We start from the raw sequence: 19,353 nt of genomic DNA, 5'->3' as shown, positions 1-19,353 counted from the left end.
TTAGCTAAAGACTGTCCAAAACCTTGGATCATACCATTATTATCACTACAATAAAATAAAAACAGGCATCTGTCACATGCATTAAACACTTCCAAAACGTCCATGAAGTGGGCCACTATAAATACTAGGCAAGAATTCAGAAGCTTGAGTGAACTTACATATTATATTGCCATTTAAATTTTGCATACAGGTATGTGACAAATATTCGCAGGGAACGGAGACCCAAATTATCACATGTGGATTTGGCTTTACAGAACAGCAAGAAATAAGATCTGAAGCAAACTGAATTGAAAAGCCAGCCACTGCTTTGAAGGTAAACCATTGCCACACTTGCAACATTCTCCTAGAACAGCATGCCAAACAAGAATTATCTTGGATTAAACCTGGATCTATTCTTACTTCCTGATATTGTGTGAAATGCTGCACATGCCACAAAGATGATCTGAAAAAGTCTCCTTCCGCTCAAATTACAATACAATATCTAGTAAAAAAGTCTCTACAGATCCCACACACTTCCCACTTCTCCCTTAACAGTGAGACTCTGTTTGCTAGAATGCCTTCATTACAGAGCATGGAAAACTGGGAAATTAGACATTCTGGTAGAAAATATCCTATACCGATCTTACACAAGCCTGCTGTGTCTGACACTTCTGCATTGTGCATTTAAGGGAATGCTACCTGCAGCAAAGTATTCTGGTGCCAACCGCAAATGGCATCAATTAGTACCAGTACTCCCCATGACAAGACTGAGAAACATGCTAAACACAGGTAAGTATTGATTTAATATTTGTTACACAGGTATGTAGACTTGTTTCTCAAATATTAGCCATGACCAGACCTCTGAGTAGTATGAAGACTATATCAAAATATGTGGCGACAAATACCCACAGCTCACAAAATAGTTTAAATTTTACAGCACAAAATGCTTTTCTAATACAAATCCCGGTAGCACTCCTTTTCAGAAATGTGCACCTGTATACAGCATGATGGTCATAGTTGTGTCTTTCGGCTTTTCCCAGTTAGGGGTCACCACAGCGGAACTCCGGTCTGCTAATGATTGGCAGTAGATTTTTACATGCCGAGTTGCCGGCCCTGACGCACAACCTTTAACGAAGGTACGCCCATTCTCGCATGTCTCCACACAGAAGACGCTCTAGCTGAGAATCGAACAGGACATCTTACTGTGAGGCGACACAATACCGCAACACCTAATGCATTCAAATTAATACCACTTCCTAGTCATGCTCCAAAGAGGGCGTTTTGCTTTCAGCAGGCCTACCTTATGTGGCACAAATAAATATTTCTCCACATCATTTTTCTCTCCAGCAAAATCTGCACATTGCAACAACCTCAGACATCTCAACCAGTTGGGGACAAATTTCAACAGAATCAGGGACAAGTCCAGGAAAAATCAGGGACACTTAAAATATTAGTGTTATTAACTTGAAACATTGACAGAATCAGAGCATATAAATTAATACACATTTTCTGAAGTAAAAGAAGTTTATAACTCTTAATTATTATAATTATTCATTAAGTGTAATTCACCACCTTTCCTCCAAACGTCACTAGTTTTAGGAGGGATTAAGAGGGACAGAGTTAAAATTTGAGTCAAAATCAGGGACGTCCCTGAAAATCAGGGACAGTGGAGAGGTATGAACAACCTTCGGAAAAGCACTATACTAAGACAGAGAAGGAATAAATGCTAACAGAAGCCAAGCTCAGAGTCATGCTGAGCAACCTTTTCAGGAAACGGCAAAGGGAGATCTATAGAACACACTCACATGGACACCCCTACAGCACCTCACTTGCTCTTCTAGCCTGCATTGAATTCAGCTGCTACCTGTATCAAGTCATTCACTTGGCACAACTAGCACGTTCAATAGTACAGCTGCCTTCAAAGGGAAAAAAAGTGCTCCAACAAAGTAAAGTATTGTAGAAATTTAAACAACGGCAGGATTAGGACCTTAGCTGTCTTCACTACTGGCATTGCTGTTTTCTTAAAACATGTGATTCGTTTAAATATTTTCTTTCAGACTAGGCATGTTTAACAGTGTCATCCTGTATACATTTAAGCCAATGTCTTACTGCATACCCCAGATTTGTTAGCCTACGCTAATCATATGACTCATCCTACCACAGCCAGATAGCAACTTATCTAACATGGTAGTTCCCATGAATCATTAAGGGTATAAAGTAAAAATAGTGTGCCCAAGCCGACAGAGTATAGGGAAGTGAATGCTGGTAAGTGGGAAAACAAAATATGGGATGTGAAACTGTCACTGTTGATCTTAAGATCTGAAAAATGTAAAAGTACAAAGGTTAGAGACAGAGTCATTATCACAAAAAAAAAAAAAAAACAAACCTCTAAATGCCCTTAAAATGAATTGGGTTGGGACATTAACAACTCAAGCAATAGCTGTGATACTTCTGTTAGTATATGAACGAGCTCACTGCCAGCTTCAGCACCGCCACACAATATAGCAGAAGTGTTGTGCACTTTTCTTGTGAGGTTATCAGCCAAAACAGATTAAGGTATTCTTCAGGTCATCTGAAAGTACCAATTATGGCATTGTGCATCTAATTTACCATAAAGGAAAACCTTACCCATTATCTGTGATCATTTATCTCTAGACTATAATTACAGGACGTGTTATTACCGGATTTTAACAGTAAAACAGGACTGTACAGACATAACTTTTACAGGAATTTTCACCATCAACTATTCATTTCTTTAGCTACTTTGACATCCAACTGGTACGGCTGACCACAATGTCGTAGACACTATGATGATGTCAAACAGGTTGCATACAAGTAAAAAAAAAAAGGCAATCCAGCAAAAGGAAAAATAATTTAGTTTGTAAAATGGAAAGTAATGACCAGAGTGCCCAGTTAGCTCCACAATGATGAGAGACTGACACATGAAGTTTCCCTTGGGGGTCGTTTCCACCCATTCATCTTCACTGCAGCACTCCAGGCATGTAGCCTGTGCAGAATACCTTTACGGCCTTGCTTCTAACAACCTCATATTTTGAACATTAACTCCAGACCATTATATATTAGCTGGGACAGCCATGCAAATGCAATATGTACCACAAAAGTATACTTTTTCAAAATATTTTAAATTTTTGTGCAACAAAATGTGAGAATTAAAAAAAAAAAAATATATATATATATATATATATATATATATATATATATATATATATATATATCACACACACATACACAGACACACACACACTATATATATATATATATATATATATATATATATATATATATATATATATATATATATACATATATACATATATATATATATAAATATAAATATGTTGCATATTAATACAAAGTGTCAAATAACAAAAATAAAATATTGGGAAAAGTAAAATAAGATCGCAAAACAGGAAGGGTTAAACATTTTTCTACTCCGATATCATGAAGCAAGAAAAGTATGAAGCCCCCAGACCCACCTTGCAACACGGCACATGGTCTTAGATGGAAAAATACTTATTACTTATGAACTGCTAACTAGATCGGACACTCTTTGGTCAGCTCCATAAGCATGCATATAAGATTTAGTACAGAAATTAATTCTGTAAAGAACATGGGCTAAACAGTTATTCTCTTGGCTGACAGCTTTCCATTTTTGTGAGGCAAGAGTTCTCTAAAGCAGGCCTAAGGCTGCAAAACTCTGGGTGTCACATTTGCAAATCTAAGTTGTACCTGATCCTTGACTTGCCCAACCAGTACAACTGCATTAAACGTACCAGTCTCCCAGGAGACATAGCTTGGCTTGTTGAACCTTTTGATTTTGGTAGCTTATTTCAACAATGCGTGTCACAATCTCAGTTAAACTAGTCCCTCAGACTGGGAAAAATGTATAAAAATACGATTTGAACACCCTTTGCACAATGTTTTGCAAAGCCACTGCATCTGATAACCACCATCTCCCTTAGCCCCTCCCTAAAATGCAGGGACTTAAACATCTGTATTTTAAAAGAATAACCCGACTCTAGCCACTAATACATTTCTAGGTGCAATTCCTTCAAAAATAAATATACACCATTATTGTCACTTGGAATTTTTGGTGTTTATGAAGCAAGTCTTTCACATCTCTGCTGGGCTCCTGCACGGACTATCATAACACTTTTTGAATTTCCTCCCAAGAGCCTGAAACACATTTGTTTCTGCATAACTTGCTTAGCTTTTGTTCCTGTATTCATTTACTGTAAAATTCCTGAGCAGACTGCTGCTTCCAATGGCTACTATTACCTGTCATTGACGGAATGCCATCTTAGCCTACCTATCTGCCCAAGGGCATTTATAAGCCTAGCCAGAGTGTGTTGGCTTTCGCCACCCCCTTAGATTAGTTCCCTGTGCCTCTGTCCAGCAGAGCCACTGGATTGATCCCTGGGGTAAATTTTCTGTTTCCCATCCACCTGTCAAGGTTTCTCTTGAAGAGTGCTAGTGAGGGGCTCTGCCGGATGTATACTGGAATCTTGTTCCAAAGCATGGGGAGTCCCTAAGTCAGGAATCTATCCCTCCAGCACATCCTATTTATCATGGTCATAAGTTTTATATCCCTAGAGAGAGTGTGTGGCTCTCCGGGATCATTATTTTTTTTAGGTGGAGCATATCCATCAATTCTGGGTTGGACATGGCCTTGTATGTCAAGCAGAGATCACCTGAGTAAGCAGTATGCAACCGAGTACAGCTAGAGTTTCTTTAGTCGGGCTGCATAAGTCATCTGTTTGAGGCCAGTAATCCTCTTGGTAAGGTACTTTTGTGGTCTTTCCAGCTGTTGCAGGGGTCTTCCAAGGTACATCCCAAATGGGGCATAGTATTCTATAATGGGTCTAATAAGTGATGAGTAGAGAGGCACAAATAACCTCCTTTGTTCCGGATGCGAACCCTTTTGAGATTAGGTGGGCCACGTAGAAGGATTTTCTAACCACCTTGGCAATATGATTATCAAAGGAGAGATTGCTATCTGCTTGGGTCCCCAGATCCCTTATTACTTTTTCTATATTTAGGGGACTACCACCTATGTGGTAGTTCACAGGTACTTTGATTTTTTCAAAGGGGATGACTATGCACTTTTTGGCATTCAGCTTGAGGCCACGATTTTGACACCAGGTATCCGTCTCAGTGAGACCCTTCTGGAGGGTGTCTGTATCAGCCAGAAAATCAATTATGGCCCCTAGTTTGCAGTCTGCGAACTTGGTCAGCCAAAGTCCTCCTATGCTTGCCTGTACCTCTGAGAAGTATATACTGAACAGAAGGGGTCCTAGGACTGCGCCTTGGGAGGCGCCAATGTCTCTGTTACTGAGTTCCATGATGATGTGCTCCATAGCCTTAGTTCCCGGGGTCCGTTGTGGCGCCACCTTTGTGGAGTAGGATAACTGTTGCTGTGCACCATTCTGTGGGTACGTAGCCTGTAGAGAAGCTGCGTTTGAACTGTGTGTTTAGGTGAGGGGTTAGTTCACTTTGGAGCTCTTGTAAGACACAGCCTGGGACACCTTCCGGTCCCACTGAGATTGTTTTTGGCTTTGGATAGTTGGATAGGGCTGTTTTAACCTGTGTGTCGGTGACTGCCAGGGCCTTTCCCTCTCAAGTCTCTTCAAAACTGTTCACTTGTTTTACAGGTATGTAGGCCCCTTTTAGTCACAGCCTGTTCTATTTACTTTAACATGAAATAAAAAATTCATTAGTGTAGATCAGTGCAAAATAATTTACTTTGCACTATGGAGATAACATGTAGCTGATCTTCCTCCCCCACCCTCAACAAGAAGCAAGTTAACAGATTTTACAAAATTACAATACATCCATCACAAAGGTCTTTCTTTGCATTAATTTATGTATCATTTATGAAAAACTAACTATGCGGGTTTCCTTTGCATCTCTGAGTTTCCCCACATTTAAACTACTGAATATTTACAAATTTAATTTTCAGTAGCATTTAAGTTTTTTCCATATTGTACAGATTTAAGAGATGCAGCTTTTCTGAACTTTCCAATTAGATGGCTTTACATGTGTGCTTAAAACCAAGTTGTAATTATTTTTGTTACTATACAATGCAAATACCGATTTTACAAAATAAAAAACAATCCTCTAGTACTTTTTATTTGCAAATATGTATCAAATCCCAAAAATGCTTTCTAAAAATACAGGCAAGACGGTTACAACAGAGAAACACAATCTCAGCCAATAGCAAGATACAATAATATCCAGTTAACTGACAACAATACTTTAACAATTAAGTAGACATGCAACACATAGGTAGAATGTACACTTCTGGTACAAGGCACCATTTCATTTAGTGCTATGATTTACTGTATGCCCATATACTGGGAAATATAAAATAACGGGGAAGACTTATCGCTATAGATGTTTCAGGTATAAGAACCAAGCTATGCTTTGTTGTTATGCCGTGGTTTGTGTACAAGTCACATGATTCAGGGAATAGAGCAAGAAAGTGAATACAAGGTTTAACATACACAAATTCCAGAATGGGAAATACATAATGCATCATCTGTAGACAAATCTGACAAAGCATGGGGCCTAACTCAATGAAACTCTTCTAAAGACATACAACATGCAAGTGATGAATCAGTAACATTCATATTGCACGTAACAGATGTGCAACTCAGTCAAGCGGGGCTTAACAAACAATATAAATATATCTCATGTGCATGAAAAATTATCTTGTGTTTCGATTCCTCACAATTATGTCCCTACAACAAAAGTACAACTAACACAAGAATCATTGATGTAACACCAAGAACAGTTAGACAAAAGAAACAAAAAAGTAGGAGCGATTTGAGAAAAGTCAGAGCGATTTGAGAAAGACAACGGGGGAAAAAACAAAACTTTCTTATACTCTCTAATTTTATACACGCAGCACATTCAGAATAAGAACCAGTAAACAGGCTGCTGGTACTGTTCCATTCAAGGCTCAAAGGAAAGACTTGGGAGATCAGACTGGTGATGCTTTTAGGTTGGAATGTGCATGCTGATTACAAGGGAACAGAAATATTACACTTGGAGAAATTTTGATGCCAGCTCTGTAGAGGAAATGCAATACATCATAATAAAAGGTAGCAGTAAAAATAAAATTCAGAGCAAAAGATACACAAACGGAAATATCAAATATAAAAGAAACAGCATACAAATTAAAAGCAACAAATAAAGTACAGCATTCCCTCCCAACTGGTCATAGGAACATATAGATCCTACAGACAGCATATTATTTACATTCTGACATGGTCAGATATAGAGTCCCTGAAATAAAACCCACAGATCCAAGTGAATAAAGCTTTAACTGGCGATACTAACAACCTTTTCAAGAACAATGAAAATCAGACAGCAAGAAAAAGGTAGGCCTTCCGTTTACTTCAATGGGTTTCCCACTATGTGCAAGCCAAATGCATCATGACTAGATTACATGACCCCCCCCATGCAGAGATACATAATACAGAGATCATAGCAAACTGATATCGCTGGACATGCACACTGCTATGCTGGCATGTCTGGTGGGTTTAGCTAGTTCTCTGCCTTCTGTGTTCTGAACTTCTTGGTGTTGCTCAGAGGTGAAGATATGCAAGCTACAGGTATAAATCACTGACATATTCAAGTCAGGCAAATGCACAAGATGCGTGTTCACAGTGAGAAACACACCAGCTGGAGGTGTTCCTAATGGCGATCATGTGAGTTAGCATGCAGCCATGCCTGTATCAGGTGCAACACTTCAATCCCAAATTCTCAAACATCAAATCGCTCCTACAATTGTTATACCAGCTCAGTGGGTAACATACCTCTCAAATGTACAAATTTTTTGCAGAATGTCCAGATTTTTGTCTCATATGTTTGGTCTCTCTCAATAAAATTGTGGTTTTCTGGCAAATCATTGGCAATTCATTGAGGACTGAAGCCAGAAAATAATTACATTGATGTTCAGACTTCATACCACTCAGAAAATCCATGCCAATGCAAAACCTGTTATTCTATGAATATTCTAAGTTTCTAAGAACAATATTTAAAAATTGTCCCTATTTTTGGGCCTTTGGCCCCCTATTATTTAAGGCTTTGTCCAGATTTCCTGCTCTAAGAGGTGGAGAAGTATGGTAACATTAGCTCAGAGGGTTAAATGCCTTCCAAATTAACTACAGGAAAAGTGCAGGTGCAGCTGACCTTGAAACAAGAACTAAAACAGCTATACTGTCTGGGTCTGGCTTTAACTAGGTAGATACCTGAAATGTGGTAACAGATGGCAGAACGGAAGACATTCAGACAAAAAAAAAAAAACTTTTCAGCATAGAAGTACCAGATCAGCCATCTAACAATGACAGCAGCACACACATCCATAACTGTAGACCAATGTGACATTTAAGAAGCCGTGTAGTAGCAAACAGACCCACTATGACCAGACCAGGTCCATTTCATGATAAAAGGTGTAAAAGCACTTTATGACTGTGCTAGACAGACCATGAAAGAAAAACAAATAATGAAAAAATACTCCAATAGCCTAAATAAGTTAAATAAGTTAAATATCACAAGACTTATCTCTGCTAATTAATCACCAGCAGGAAACGAAATGACTGCTTTACTTTTTAACCTGGTTAATTTGTTACCTGGATAAGACAACCAATTATTGTGGAACATTTACAGCCTCAATCCAGATTACAAGGTAAACAAAAAAACACACACACTCTAACACTTTCCAGTAAACAATTATGCTAAACAGCACATAGTATAAAAAATATGCTATGGACAAGCTGATGCAAAGATAGCATGCAAATTCACCATAAACAGTTATCATGGTAAGGTCTTAACCATGGACTATGGCATTGTGCCAGGCCTACCCCCCCAATCTTCCGTGGACTTACTCTGCCAGGGCTGGAGCTGATCAGCATCATTAGGGACTCCTGGGACCAAACTTTCATCCATGCTGCCACTGGGGTTGTAATGACTTACGCTCATTTCCCCCTCTCCCTATGTCTCCACATTATGTCGAAGGGCTACTCCTCTCTATGGACAACACTTCTCCACTGTGAACACCAATAAGAATACCTTCTCCACTGGGAGGAGCATGCTCAACCCTCCCTGACGGCTATCTGAAACTGGATCACCAGTTGAGTCCTCTTGATTAAGCCAAAATCTACTACGCCAAAAACAAGCCAAATAATCCAATATATCATATTTCCTCCTCTAAATGGAGTATGCTTCCCGACTCTTAAATCTTATGCAGACATTCTCATCTACAAAAAGTTAAGAAAACAAACAAACAAAAAAACCTTTGCCTTCTCGTGTTAGTGCAATGCAAGCTGTCTGCCTAGATGGGCCAGGCTGCATGGATCTGCAGTTATTTTGCCCCTTGATGGGACAAATGCTCCTGGGCCGGAATCATGCCCTCCTACTGAAATTCCTGTCCTTCTCCAACCAATATCTCTACCCAAGTTTTAGACTTCACCTTATCATCTTAAAGGATTCACCTTATCACCTTAAAGGATTCACCTTATCACCTTAAAGGATTCTACTACTAACGGCTACTGCGCTTTTTCAAAGATTGCACTATAAGACTAGCAATATAGGAAATCTTAAATGAAATCTTGGCTCATAGCAAGGGAGAAACACCAAGTACTGCTAAAATTAAATTTGGTAAAATAACTGCTGGAAGACATACGTTCTCATTAAAATCAAGATACGGATGCATTCTTAATCTTTGAAGACTTTCTTGATGCAGTAAATACTGAATAACAGAAACGCGTTAGTGCACACAAGTCCAAAATACAAACGGCTCATTTGGGATCTAGTTATACAAGGCCATTATGGCATTACTCTTTAAAAGGGTGGCGTATTAGTAACACTACATAAAAACAGTAAAACTAATTATGCAGCAATATACATGACAGATGGACTGATGAAAACACCACACTGAAGTTTTATCATGAAGTTAGAAGTCCCACAAATCCATAAGCAGGATTAAATTTGACCAAAGGTTGAGAGTTTGTCATCAACAAACATTAACATTCTGCAAAACTGGTCACCTGGGAAGCTTCACTACTAAACTGAAAAAGGGTGTCCACCAGTTTCTAGAAAGATGCAACCCCAGTACAGAGTATGGCTTTAAGATTAATGTACATCAGACATACACCCATGATGTACAGGAGTCACTTGGTTTTACCAGGTTATCTGGTTCAGACATACACCCGTGATGTACGCGAGTCACTTGGTTTTATCAGGTTATCTGATTCAGACATACACCCGTGATGTACATGAGTCACGCCACTTGGTTTTACCAGGTTATCTGGTTCTGACAAACATTTCTAAGGTCACAGCTTTAAAACAAAAGTAATGAGAAGTGTCAGTTAATGTTAACTATTTGGATGCTTCAGTTATGAATTCTGCTCTATAACCATTTGGAAGTGAGAGAGAAAACTAGCAAAAACGGGGACTGGAATAACATAGGTGATGATCCTCAGACTGGAAGAAGAAAGAAAACTTTGCAGAGAAAATGGAATTACTACCAGGAATGGAATTACTACCAGGAATATTTCTAGTATGTGTCTATTTAAAAAAGATAAACTTTACCTGTTCCAAGCCTCTAAGAACAGTCTCAAAAGGAATATGGCATAAAGGAGAATAAGCCGATGGTACTGCAGGGTGGTTGTGTGTAAATCCATTCTGCATGACATCAGGCACATAGATAAGAAGTTACTGGGGAAAGGAACAAAGAAGAAGGTCTATGCACCTAGCGAGTGGCATGTTGTAAAAGAGCGGAATAACAAATGCAAAGAGTCACACAGCTGATGGAGTGTCAAACACCTGCACTTTACCAGTTCTACTTATTAAAGATATATTCTAAAAAATAATCACATTACATAGTTACAGACAAGTAAATGCACAAGAGCCTGCATTAATGAAACACATGAGACATTACTCAGTATAAAGGAACCATTTAATACAGGACTAGAGCACACACAGAGGGGTTAGACTTCTGATGACATGGCAGAAAAATATTCCTGCTGCCTTTAATATGTCTGTATTACCCAAATGACACAAGGAAAGAAAACAATGTTTTACTGCAGAAAACAATACAAGAGGACACATTCTGAAAGGAAGTGCAAAAAGAGGAAGGTGCAAGCATTTCTTTGTACATCGATTGTTGAATGCATCTATAAATAAGCCAATTACTTATTTGTAAGGAGTTTAACTGCTGACCAAAGGAATTCCTCTACAAATCTTTTAAAAGGTGCAACAGAACTACAGATCAGCAGAAATGAATGAAGTTTAAAAGAAAAAAAAAGGCAGAACTGCTGTCTAGAATGTCTTACAAAGATTAAGTTTGTTTTATGAAATGATGATGTCAAAACCTGCACGGAACAGGATCAATGCCTCAAAACAAAGTCCTGCACTGCCCCCTAAAGTCTCCCATCGACCAACATTAAATCAGGTTTCACTGTCCCAAAAAGTTGCCGCTAGCCTCACTTGACACAGTGATGCTGTCACACCATGAAATAAAAAATGCTGCTGTAGTTTCAGGAATTTGAAAAACTTTTTGATGGGACCCTTGTGCCTTGCAAATTTGCGATGTACACAAAAATGAATATGTATGCAATGTCAACCATGCTTAGTCAGACCTGGCGAAGAAAGCCAGCAGAGATCTGGCACATAGACAAATGCTGCTGTGTATAACTGTAGATGAAACAGAACCTGTCAAAGCCTACAAAATACCAAAAACGAAAAGAGAGATGGTGGGCAAGAGCTCAGAAGGTAAGTGAATGCCACAGATGATGTCATCTCATCCACTGCATGTGCAGTTACTGTGTGTCAATAATGTTAAAACAGGAAAAACCTGGCTCTGTCTTCATGGACTTCCTTGTGCATCACTTGCTTTATCAAAGCTGAATTTGGTAAAGACAAAAGATTCTTCAAATGTGCTTGCTGGCAGAGTGTAACTAATGCACTACAACTTAAACTGGATCCAGAAAGAAGGCAAAATAATCAACATACTACAATTTAATAAAAAAAGCAAAACATCTGAATCAAAAAATGAAGTAAATTCCATCGGCATTCTTAAGTCAGCACCAAAATGTTCCTTTTAACTTTTTATATTATTAAAACAGTCCTGTTTGCCCTCATGCACTCTCCACACAAGCGATTACAAAAGCAGACCGTACGTACTCTGTCTGCATCGCTGTTATAAACATTACAGGGCACAACCGTACGTACTCTGTCTGCATTGCTGTTATAAACATTACAGGGCACAACCGTACGTACTCTGTCTGCATTGCTGTTATAAACATTACAGGGCACAACCGTACGTACTCTGTCTGCATTGCTGTTATAAACATTACAGGGCACACTCTTACACTTGTAATTTCACACCTCTAAGTTCAATACCGCAAATACTCCATACGCAAACAAAAAATGTCTACAAAACCAGAAAATGTGTAAACATGGCTACTTTATAACAATCAGAAAGACATAAAAATGTTAATTCATTCTGAATATTAAAACCATCAATCAGATGTTGCATACAACAATCAGATGTTGCATACAACAATCAGATGTTGCATACAACAATCAGATGTTGCATACAACAATCAGATGTTGCATATAACCAACCAGTCTGCATGGCACATACATCAGTAATGATAATGAATCCACCAAGAAAACAGCACAGAACTGCTCAGGTGTACCTATATTGTGCACCACCACAGCTCACAACCATCATGTATCTGCACAAAACATAAATTATAAGCATTGAATCCACCAAGAAAACAGCACAGAACTGCTCAGGTGTACCTATATTGTGCATCACCACAGCTCACAACTATCATGTATCTGCACAAAACAAAAATTATAAGCATTGCACAAAAGTTGCTCATGCAAATCAACTGAGCAAACTTGTGAATGTAGTGCATGCTCAAACATATCACACACAGCACAACACATTTTGCACCCAGTTCTGAATATATGCTTTGTACACGTATAATCATCATTTCTAAGGCTTAAAAGGTGTACTCAGACACACATCCTGCACATTCAGTTTAGCAGTCAACTACAGCAATGTCTACAAAACAGAAAGAGGACAAGCTAGAGAGTCACCAGCCATCCACAAATGCCACAGGTGCTGAAAGAATGTACTGCAAATGCACAAAACAGTTTCACTTAACTTCACATATCAGATGCAAGTGCCCCCAGTACTTGCATGTGAATTTTCACATGTAAAAATAAAAATCGAATGTGTTGGGGACAGCTCATGTAGCTGACACAGTCACTTAGCTAACCATATGCCATTAGATGTACCTGTAACTGCCTGCACAAAGGTAATCACATTTTTATAATCTTACAACTGCATGTTGCCTTAACAGGACTATCTTCTCAACTACCTACAAGCACGGAGGAAAAGCAGCAAAGCCTGTGTTTGCTGTAGAATGTTAAAATGCTTTAAAAGAGTAAGATTCTCCCCATTTTCAGCACACAGTTAAAGATGATACCCTAATCCACAAACAATTGTTAGGACACTTTTTTTCTGATAAGCAGAAAGTTGTACTCCCCCATACATACAAATCTCAGTTAATAAAGATTACTAACCCAAAATAAATAACATCCTATGTTACTTAATAAAGTTATGCCCTCGCAGTAAAACTGCTTCTTTACATAATTGATTTAGAAGCATCACCTGGGTAAGTACTTCGCTCAGAGTTGCACACGGAGTCCCATCTCCAGGCTATTAATACCTTCCTCACCATTAATACACTCATTTTGTACTGAATGATAAAAACAAGCGATTCATTATACACAGCTCAAAATAATGAGGCACAACTTTATGCAAGACAATCCTGCAAAATCATCTACCCTTTCCATTAAATGCAAGCGATGGAATATAAAAAACTAATGAATTTAAGATATGCTTAGAGGCACCACACATCTGTTCTGCTGAACTGTCTTTCAGAGATATTTGTCATTGCTTTCTCTGTTCTTCTTGCTGATTTGGTTAGTTTAAACTTGATTATAATACAGACAGCTTTTCCAAGAATTTCAGCATAAAATGAACAGGTGCACAAAAAAGATAATTGCCATTTTTCTATAAATTATGCAGAGCATCAGTCTGCATTTCACTCTATAGCTGTTAAGTGGCTGTTCATTACATTCTGAATGGAAAAAAAATGAAAAACAATACCGCATTTTGCAGTAGAGACAGGCTAGCAATAAGATACCTTTCTTCACTACTTTATTACAGTAAAGCAAGAAGGTCACACAAAATAAGTGCATGTCATCACCAGGTAATTCTGAAACACGAGCACAGAAGTGAATGAAACAAAGGTTTCATGATTACTTTCCTGAATAAGCGGGACTGAAATGGGGAACCAAATCTATATCCAAAGGTGCACAATATCAAATGAACTTCCAAGCAGATGCCAGAAATCTGCAAAGTCTTTCCCTACAGACAGAATGTGTAAGGAGTTAAAAATTCTGCACCAAACAATATTCTGCCTTTAATATACAGTAGAATAATTATTAAAAATATGCTTAACAGCACTACCCAATCTCAGTGATTATGACATATACTCCAATTGAAACTGCAAGAAAGTTTTAAGAGTATACGTACAATTATTAAAAAGTGAAAAAAATGTTATAGAAAAAATAAATCAATAGGGGGTATTGCGGAGATTCGTGTGTCAACTTCCAAGCAAGTCAACACTTTTACTGTACTAAAATGTCAGTGCTAATGCTATAAACATTGGACAAATACTCCCTAATAATATTTCAAGTGGAAATATGTGACAGGAATTCAAGTGTGCTAGTTTTAAGAATACACAGCTACTGAAAAATTCTATTACCAACACATAATTGATCTTTATAGACAAAAACTGCGTCTTATTAGCAAGAGTGAAATAACAGAAAACGACTTCAAAGGAGTGCCTTTCTTAAGGTTCTTTCTCCCACACAGCTACTAATCATGCTCGATTCACATATAAATTAATGCATGCATACGTACCTCCCCGTAAGACTGTCATCTTTTTATTAGATCAGGCTAAGGTTCTCAGTCAGCTCTCAGTGCAAATGAACACGAACCTACTACATGAGAGAGTGTAGCTAGGAGACTATTAAACACTACTGAGCGAGTGGGTACAAACCCTAGTTAACAAGGCCGTAACACATACAACTGTGTTGAGGAACATAACAAAACATACGATGTGCAGGAATGTATAAGGGCTGCCTTAGCCATGACTAGTGCACTATTATACCAGGCTGGAAAAGGCTGTTTCCAGAACAGCCGGAAAAGCAGAAGCGCTGTCTCAAGGGCAGCTAGCTCTCTAATGACAGTTTGAAAGGTCCAGAGCTGGGTTACATATCACTTCAGGACCCATTAGCCAAACCTGGAAATCACTTTAGAAAACGAAACGAAGGCGGCGAAATCAAATACATTCGAAGTCGCCAAATCACACATCAGGAATGTAGTTATAAGTTTAAAAATTGAAAACTCTGGCGCAGTAAAAAACTGGTTTAAATATCCAGTAAATCCAAGGGAAGACACGTTTCCAGCAGTGCTCATGTTCTCAAAACTGACAGCTTCAGAAATACAGCAATGGTCCCAAACCTGCTACAAACATGAAGGGGCAGCAACACAGATGTGTCTGCACACTGATGCCCCTACCCACCATGACCTGTTCAGCCAGCAGCATGCATACAGCATGACTGCTGCAGTAGCCAGGCATGGATGTAATGTGCCTATGTTAGTCTTTACCCACCAACCTCAAAGGTTTTGAGTGTCCTGACCTCCAATATTGTCATTAGTCATAGACAGTATTTCTGTAGCTGCATTTTATTACAAAGCAAAATTTTATGTCTGCTAAATATTAACTACTCTGGCCCCAAAGAGTGCTGCAACTGTACCTACCCTTCCCATTCCCTCGGTTTAATTGTGCTTCTACTCACAAAAAAAAAAACAGATGATCTATTCTGCAGCTTTTCTCAAAGAACTCCAAGAACGATTCAGATGTCAACACAGTAAACCATTTTGACACAATGCAGCAGCTTTTACATTTCCACTAGGAGTGCTGGATGTCAGGACGGGCTTAGAATTTAAGGCAGTCCAAAGTGATCCAACTAGAAATTCCTCTTTCCATTCCTTCTCAGCCCTGGCAGTAATCTGAGCAAAACGTAAAGAACAGAGGGAAATAACGAGATGGAATATGTATTTGACTTTGTTTATGTGGGGAGGGGGTGTTGTCATTAGCTTACTCGACTCCGAAGTACCAAAAACAATGCGAACATTATAGAACTTTGCTTACCTTGCACAAGTCACTCTCCGTACAAAACTGGTGTTGGCAGCGATAGAGTCGACGAGCGATTCCTTCCAGCCCCGGCAAAAAAAAAAAATCGGGATTTGAAACGCCGGTAATCAGTCTGAAATATATAGGAATAAAGAGCGCTTCTCCGCTCTCAAACGGCCCCAGCTCCGAGCTGCACGATCCTCACTGCTGCTAAACCGGCTCGAGATTCAGCCCCTTGGCACGCACCCCCAGCGCCCGCTTCCGCTCGATCAGTACTTGTAACTTGTTCTAACAAACAGCATTCCAGTTCTACAAGCGTTTGTCTGAAAGGAGCCAAAACACAATGTTAAATAGCGACCGTGAACGTCACGCATGTGGGCTGCTCCGCAAGGGCTTGTGCAGGAGTCAGGGGAGGAGGAGCGCGCATGGGCAACGTCACGCGAGAGGGCTGGCCTGCAAATGCTTGTGCAGGAGAGAAAAAGGGGCTCTCATAGAATCCTGAAGGAGGAGGTGGAGGCAGGCTGTTTACGTATTATTCAGAATAACTTTTTTTGCATGCTTAACAATGCTGCTCTGTTTGAATACGTGAAACAGATGATTTCCTTTCAAGGGTGAAACTTTTTGCTCACACGTTCCTCCTTTTCCCCTACCATCTCTCAGGAATATCATGACTTTGAGTGTGCTGTATGTCTGCATTCTGCAACAGCATACCAACAAGAAGTATCCGATTATGCATGTACATCACAACCTCTTAGTCTAAGAAATCTGGACAAAACCCGACTTAATGACGCGACAAAAGCTCAGAACTAGGGACAGATTTTAAATGTTGCTTTTACAAATTTTAACGGTAACTAGAATGACACGGTTTGTGTTAAAATGCAATTTCTAAATGATATCAAGTTCAAAACTCAAATGCATGTCATTATTTAGTGATTTAATTCCTCAACTCATCCCAGTGATTTGTCAGAAAACCAGACGTTTTCTAAGAAACAGACCGAAATTTTGAGGCACAAATATGGACATCCTGCAAAAATCTGGAGAGTTGAGCGGTATGTGACGATGCATCCTTGAATGAAATTATTTAAATGAAACTTGTCCACAAAAGAGACCTCTTCATTCTGTTTTTTTTATATAGAATATACCGTACTTTGTATGAGCCATGTTTTACAGTCGGTATAGTATAGTGCATTAAAAAACGAGTTTATTCTCGTCCTTCTATGCTATTTACGATTGCATTCAACGAACTTAAAACTTTTTTATTGTAATCCCTGCTGTCTATCGTTCCATTCAAAATGTCTGAACATTGTTTTTTGCCATTTATGTTACCTATGCCGCTGAATTAACTTTATAATCTCTGTGTTACCGGAAAAGGGCCATTGCACCTTTGCACTTACTGGGTTAGAAATTAATAAATATAAACATAATTAAAATATTTTAGATGTATATATATGTATATAATTATATATGTGTGAATGGATGGCAGTGGCAGATCTGTTGACAAAGGGTGAATGGACACGGTATGAAACTAGGGTTACCACCTGTCCCACTTTGCGAGGGACAGTCCCTCTTTGCGCAGTTGTGTCCTGACAAAAAATTGTAAAAATGGCAAATGTCCTGAGATTTTAGAACATTATTTCCTATATTTTATGTAATAGTTGCATAAAACAGTTATTCTCTATCTAAAATACCTAAATGTTATAAGAAACAGAATAAGCAACTAAAATGCTACAAGAATAAGCTTTTATTTAGGCAAAAAAGTTAAGTTCTAACCTTTGTACTGACCGCGGGTATGTGTCGGCTTGTAAAATCTGATGTTTGTAGCAAAAATGTCCCACTTTGGCTATTTGAAAAGGTGGCAACCCTATATGAAACTTAAAAGAATTAGTTTCCTATTTCTCAGATGCACTGCTGATTAGAGTAGTGTTTGCTTGTTAGAATTTGAAGCTATTTGTGCTGTCTTTGTTAAAGATTACTGTAATCACACACAGAATGATTACTTAGTGTTAATACAGCTTTTCTCCCTAGTTTTCCCTCTAATGGAAAATACCCAGTTCTGGCCAACCTGGATGACCAAGTATAGTCAATAAATAGAATGTGAAGTTCTCATGTAGAGGATCAAAAAGGTATTCAAATATCATGCTCCAAATAACATGCAGATTTTCTGAATGCTGGAATGTCAGTTAAAAAGATAGGCAATATTGTACCGTTTGTAAAAGATAAGAGCAGTCAAGTGTGATTTTAAATGCACTTACTTTGTCATCAAACAGATTTGTCTCCTCAGATGGATGTGTACCACGATAACTGTTGTACTGACCTGTGCTAATTGTAAATCCATCCATTGTTGTTTTTGGCCATGTTGGTGTTTTACAGATATATTGCAGAAGCATGCATTCTGCCTAGATAGACCCATGCAAAGTGTACCATTTGTGAAAGGTTGTTCTGAGTAAACATCAGACATGGATGTCTGCCTATATGCAATGCACAGTATAGCATGAATCTACAGCTATCAAATCAGATAAGCTGTGTATAGTTTGTGAAGATACCTATCAAAATGCGATGCTAGGAAAATAATTAGAAACTCATTCCCCGATGGTTAAGGGGGGCAAACAAACCCACATGCAGTTATAAACTCATTTTATGGAGGTACACTGTCTACCTTCTTCTCTACTATCCTCCTGAGCAAGTACATAGCACACCTCTATTTGTGTAGCGGGTGTCTCCTCTCCATCTTCTACACCCAAAATGTTAAGAAAGGCAGCATTTGGTGCAGACTTTTTGTGTAGCATCAAAGACTGGAGGTTGTAGACAAAGTAAACATCAGTTTGAATTAACTACAAAATTCAGACATTCATTTATTCATATCATTCAGGTGCCAAGATTTAAAGGGCTTTGCCATTTGCTCAGTTATTATGTATCAGAAACTCAGATGAGTGCTGTTAGGTTTGTTGGTATTGATGTATAAATATGGGAAAACACTGAGGATGATCAGAAATATGGGACAAATAAATAAAATTCATGTGAACTGTTCTATAACACTGTGCTATAACACATGTAAGCTTAT

The 19,353-nt window shown here is 38.6% G+C and overlaps 1 protein-coding gene across 5 annotated transcripts in view; it reads right to left on the bottom strand.

Annotated features, from left to right (window-relative positions):
• Positions 1–19,353, bottom strand: part of LOC122790683 (LIM domain transcription factor LMO4-A) — a 139,497-nt gene that overhangs the window by 45,472 nt on the left and 74,672 nt on the right. The window contains exon 1 of one of the 5 annotated variants that reach the window (XM_044058221.1): positions 16,311–16,628. The exons of 1 other annotated variant lie outside the window; for it this stretch is intronic. Coding sequence is in view for 3 of the 4 variants with exons in the window: in XM_044058217.1 (XP_043914152.1) it covers positions 8,892–8,952 (61 nt within the window). In the remaining variant the exon portion in view is untranslated. Of the gene's footprint in view, positions 1–972; positions 1,033–8,891; positions 8,968–15,013; positions 15,048–16,310; positions 16,629–19,353 lie in introns of those variants that run through there. 3 more of the 5 variants (XM_044058220.1, XM_044058217.1, XM_044058219.1) reach the window with 3 other exon arrangements.

This window comes from Protopterus annectens, chromosome 16.part0, assembly GCF_019279795.1.
Source record: "Protopterus annectens isolate FY-2018-M chromosome 16.part0, PAN1.0, whole genome shotgun sequence".
NCBI lineage: Eukaryota > Metazoa > Chordata > Ceratodontiformes > Protopteridae > Protopterus > Protopterus annectens.
The sequence above is the reverse complement of the archived record's forward strand: the minus strand, read 5'-3'. Positions and strand labels throughout refer to the sequence as shown.